Here is a 5,584-nt window from a genome sequence, read left to right on the forward strand (position 1 = left end):
TTTTTTAAAAATGCAGAATACTGTCCCATACGTCACGCTTTGGGCAGGACAGACCCGCTTTCGAACTTTGTGTCCCGCTGTCTCTAAAGAACAGAAAAATGACCCGCTTTGAAAAAAGGCCACAACCTACAAAAAAATTATGTTGGTAGGTATACCGTTTACATCATTGAACAAGGTATATGATAATTGTCATATTATAGTTGAATGATTTATACGTATAATACTGTACACTGATATCTATATCCATTTATGGACCAGCCATAGTCCATACTTCTATATAGTTCTATAGTTTATAAATAAAAATGCTACAAAAATAAGTACTTACCTAATTGAAGTCGTTATTTCGGATTTGCGGATTCGATAAATATAAAATAAACCAGCCAAACAATTCAATCTATTATAACAACACTAGGGGCTGGTGTAACTCGATTCCGGGTGTTATAGAGCCGCCTTCGAAGTGGTCAAGTGAAAATCGTTTTACCAGAAATCCGGTATAGAATTATAGTAATCGGGTAACAGTAATAGTAATTATTGTCTAAAAATCGGTCACTAAAAAATGTAATAAAGTCGATTGTCAGTAAGTTATCACTTATAGGTAATAGGTTATTATTCGGTGTAAAAGTTTGTCCCGACGCTTTTTCGGATTCAAAAATATTAAATGCATACTAAAATGGCAATTGAGTGTTTAGCAATCAGTCATCAACCAGTGCAAATTGATACTTGTGCTGGGCAATCTGACAATGGATTGTCATACCTTCTAACGTCAAAAATCTGATGTTGCGTATTGTAGGAAAAAAAGTTTAAGTCGAACGAAGTGTTAAGAGGACGTCATACCCGCATGTGTTGTCTCTGTCTTATGAACGTAAGACATAGCAAATCTGCGTTCAACAGATTCAATTGTATGCTGTTAGCTTTAATATTAGAGTCAATTTATCTATTATCAAACTTAAAGGTAATAATATTATCTAGGGCATCACTAACGATTTTTTATTTTATTTTTTTTTTTTTATATACTATGATAAGTACAACTTAAAATAAACCTTGTATTAAATTTTAAAGATTTTTTGGAAAGCCAAATTTTTTTTATTGGCATTTTAAGAAAAAAAAATTAAAAAAATCGAAATTTTCAATTGTCTGCAAATAGCTTAAAAACAATCAAAATATTTGAAAATTTAATTGTAAATAGATAACGCTAATATTATAAATATAATAATAATTTGGTGAAAAGTTCAAGTATTTACAATGATTCGTTTTTTAGTTACAGCAAAATAAAAAAAATCGATTTTGTCGAAAACTGATTATGCGTCAAAATTCCCATTTTTCTGTTACTTTTTTTAAGGTTTTTCCCGACGCTTTTGAAAACTACTAGAAATTTTTTATTTTTGACCCCCCCCCCCCCTAAAATATCAACTAGATTCATTTTCCTTTTCATAAAGGTCTGAAGTTAAAAATCAAAGCGTTATTTCTACTCCAAAACGTGATGACAGACACAACATTTAAAAAAAACATACATTATTGTAAAATCAAAACATTCCTCATTCCGTTCAGAATCTAAAATGATATAAGTACAAACATTTGAATTTTATTTTAAAATTCACAAGACAGGTATTGTTAGAAAAAGTGCAAAACAGCCAAAACATACCTATCATATTATTAGAAAACAGACAAATGGACACTAAAGAACTGATAATAACATCCTCTGAGTTGGAAGCTAGAAAAAAAAAAATTTGAATAGCTACTTAAATTACTTTGTAGTTGTGTACATATAACTTAAATAAACTATATTTATAATAAGTAATGACTTGTTTTTTTTTTTAATTTGGTAATATAAATACATGAGGGGGCAACACTTGATACTGCCCCGGGGACCCAAATTTATAGTTATACCACTATGCATAAACATTGAACACATAATTTATTTTATAAGATTTACGAACGTTAAATTTAAGAAAATAATCTATTTTACGTTAGTTACACAACTAACACTTCAAATGCAAAAATTAATTTATCTTTATTACACATTTCAAAATGTTTCGATAATTGAGTGGTCTTCGTCATCTAAGTATATTCATGACAATAGAATATTTTGTCTTAAATTGTAATCATGAACTCATAACTTTACTGTACTCTGTACACTAACACTACTTACTATACACTAATAATTAGTAATAGAGAGCCTAGGCTCTCTAATTAGAAATATTAATAATATTGTGTATACCCACAGATATATAAACAAATGGATCATAGATTACTTGAGTTTCTCGAGTATTTTATTAGTGTTTTTTACTCTTAAGTTTAACTATATAAGGCACTAAGGCCTGTACCTGCCTACCAAAAATTAAGATTTTGAGATAATTTAATTTAATTTTATATAATTAAGATTCATAGTACCAACTATACTCGTGTCCCACAAATCATGATGACTTCTATTATGTTTGTACCCTATCTATCAATTATATTATTGTATTATAATTATGATTCTATATAACATATTGTGCTAAAATGAAAAATTTGAAATATTATAAAATGTTTTACAACTTTCTAGCTTTTTACAAATTATTACAATATTAACAACAATACATATTATTTATTAATCAACCCAAAAACAATATAAAATTAAGTTTCAACAATATTTGAAAAAAAAAATTAATAAGTAGTTAATTATTACACAATATACATCATATTTTAAGTCTATAGACAATAGACATATAGATATAAATATATAATATTTTGTAATTAATATAATCATTATTGAAATATTAATAATGATTTTAATTATAATATTTTCACTAATTATTAATCATAGTATTTGTAAGTCAAATTAAACTTTATTATCATCAAAAAATATATTTTGAAAGTGCTGTATGAATTATAATTAATAAGAGATAACAAAATTCATAATTTAACTCTAATTAAAAATAATAAATTACTTAAATTTTTTTAAACTAAATAATGGTTGTATTGCTCTCAAAAAATTGTCATGAAATTGCTGATTTGAAAACCGATTTACTGATCCCCTAGCAGCTTTTTGTAACGACAATTTTTGAGTATCTGACAACAACAGTGCTTTATGTATAGCATGTGCATATTCTACTTCATTTGAAGCTAAAAATCCATTTTGTCCAGCACCATCTTCTATAATTATATCCATTAAAGGTCCACCAGAACGATGTGCAATCATTATTAATCCTGCAGCCATGCATTCTACAACTCCAATACCAAAATGTTCATTCCACATTGCATGTAAGCCAATCAGCCCTGGAAGCATTAATAAAATATTAGTTTCTAAAACTTACACATTATTTCTATGATGAATTTACCTTCAGATAGTTCATTTTTAAGTTCATCATAACTGATATTCACTTTAAATCGTACATTATTCTCCAACGACAAATGTTTACATAAATCCATCATATCAACAACTCTCATTTCATCTTCTTGATTTCTTGTTGAACCAACAAATACAAGCTCAATATTTTCCCATACTTGTTCATTCACAATTTGTCGAAGATGATACATAGCTTTAAGTTGTAGTGGATGATCTTTTTCTGGCCTAAATTGTGCTAAACTTATAATTTTCACAGATTTGGTTTTATGTCTTTCTAATAGTAAACATTGTAAATCAGAAGTATCGCATGGAGGATATACTTTGTAAGTGCTTAAGGGTCGTTTCCAAAGTGTATTAATATGATCCTCAGTCCATGAACTATTTACCATAATAGAATCAGCAAACCAGCCAACTAAACCATATAGTTTGGCAAATAATTGATAATATATAAGTTTAATATAAGATATTGTTCTACGTTTTCCTTTTTGTTGAATCACTTTATTCATCATATCTGAACTTATAGTTGGATAATGAACGTAACAACTGACTTTACAACCACAAATAAGAGAAAATAATGGCAGTGTAAATGCATAACCCATAGTATCAATGTATACATCGGGTTGAAATAAACGCAATGCTTCAAACCCTAAGATGATAGATCCAAGGCTTTGTCCTAAAAGAGTGAAATAAGGGTAATTTTCAGCTTCCACCCATTTTCTTCTGTGCAGATAAACAAACTCTAAATTATTTGGCAGTGTAATATTAAATCTCTGTTTTGCTCGTTTAATTATTTCTACTGGAGATACTTCCAAGTCACCAGTATAGATAACAATTTTTACTTTAGGGTATACAGTATTAACAGCATTAACGGCACACCATAGTACACGCTCACCACCTCCACCAGCATTGCAGTAAGGATGGAAAAACGCTATGCTAAATTGAGTTGGACATTTCCTCTTTTTGCTAACGTAGTGCCATCGTAACCCAGCAATAGACACAACCAATACAATGAACACCACAATTAATGAAAATATGAAGTACAATAAAAATTGAAAATACATGTTTTAAAAAGTTAATAGATAGTTAATTTTCTTTAAAATATCGACATCAATTATAATTTTATAATTTAGCAACATACTTGAACAAAATAAAAATATATAATCTTACACGTCATGACAGTCGTATGAAACTTAAAAAAATTTAAAAATTTAAATGTTCATACATTTTATTTATTGTTTACTTTTTAAATATTATCAAAGAACAAATAATAAATTCAGACATGTTATCACAATATTAATGTAGCATCGGCACGAACTAAGATATCACTAGTATCACGGAGTCCAACACATCAGTACATCACCAATTCATCATCGAAATGTTCATACTATACAATATTAGATAGGCTTACAAATATAATCATGATCATTTATGTAGAATTCCACTGCATAATTTTCTAATTTATCTTGTATTCTTGTTCAGAAAGCATTAAATCAAATTTATTATTATAACTATTACTATTCTTATTATTAATTAATATTATATTAATAATATCGCCAAGCCTATGAATATTTTATTGCTTGTAAATTATTTTAATCTATTGCTAATAATAATATAATAAATATTGTGTCTTCAAAATGTTTTCTTATGGAAATCCTTCTTAATCTCTTAAAAATATTTCGAATGAAAAAAAAATATAGAATCTTTTTGGCAGTTAACTTAATTTTATAAAGTTTCTATAATGCTAAAATACCTTAATTGTTATACTAAAAAATACCAATAGTAAAATGATATATATATATAAATAATAAATATATTATATTTTTAAATTAATTTATACATAAATACATTTTATTTGATACTATTTATTCTTATTTAATCAATACAATTAAGCACATAATATACCTAGTTCTTAAATTTTAAACAAGAAAATAAATAAATTAGTTTAAGGCCAAATAGCTTAAATAATATTATTAAAAAATTAATTTCTATAGTATTTAGTTGTTGTCAGAGGCGTATTTACGATTGTGGCGCTTTTTTTCCCCTAAAAAAACGTATACCCTACAAATTTAACTTCTAGCGTGGCACTTCTTTAATAGACTTATAAATTGGCACCCGGTGCGATTACCCCCTCCTTCGCCCCACTAAATAGGCCTATGGTTGCTGTTCATAATCATTAATAAGATAATATAATATAATTGTATTTTTTACAAAGATTTTCGTCATTTAAATTTTTTATTTTAAACAATACATTTGAAT

General features: G+C 27.2%; 1 protein-coding gene across 1 annotated transcript; it reads right to left on the reverse strand.

The window, feature by feature from the left end:
* Positions 1–2,567: 2,567 nt before the first annotated feature.
* LOC132917516 (GDP-Man:Man(3)GlcNAc(2)-PP-Dol alpha-1,2-mannosyltransferase) lies at positions 2,568–4,586 on the reverse strand. Its single transcript, XM_060978296.1, has 2 exons — positions 3,321–4,586; positions 2,568–3,258 (listed from the first exon to the last, which is right to left on the reverse strand). The coding sequence occupies exons 1-2, from the start codon at positions 4,387–4,389 to the stop codon at positions 2,927–2,929; spliced, it is 1,401 nt and encodes a 466-aa protein (XP_060834279.1). The 5' UTR covers positions 4,390–4,586; the 3' UTR covers positions 2,568–2,926.
* Between the last annotated feature and the right edge of the window lie 998 nt (positions 4,587–5,584).

The sequence above is a fragment of the Rhopalosiphum padi genome, chromosome 1 (genome assembly GCF_020882245.1).
Source record: "Rhopalosiphum padi isolate XX-2018 chromosome 1, ASM2088224v1, whole genome shotgun sequence".
Lineage (NCBI taxonomy): Eukaryota > Metazoa > Arthropoda > Insecta > Hemiptera > Aphididae > Rhopalosiphum > Rhopalosiphum padi.

Coding starts and splice junctions, on each gene's coding strand:
- LOC132917516 (XM_060978296.1), bottom strand. CDS start 4,389: ATGTATTTTCAATTTTTATTGTACTTCATATTTTCATTAATTGTGGTG. Junction 3,259..3,320: donor TAAAAATGAACTATCTGAAG/GTAAATTCATCA, acceptor TAATGCTTCCAG/GGCTGATTGGCTTACATGCA.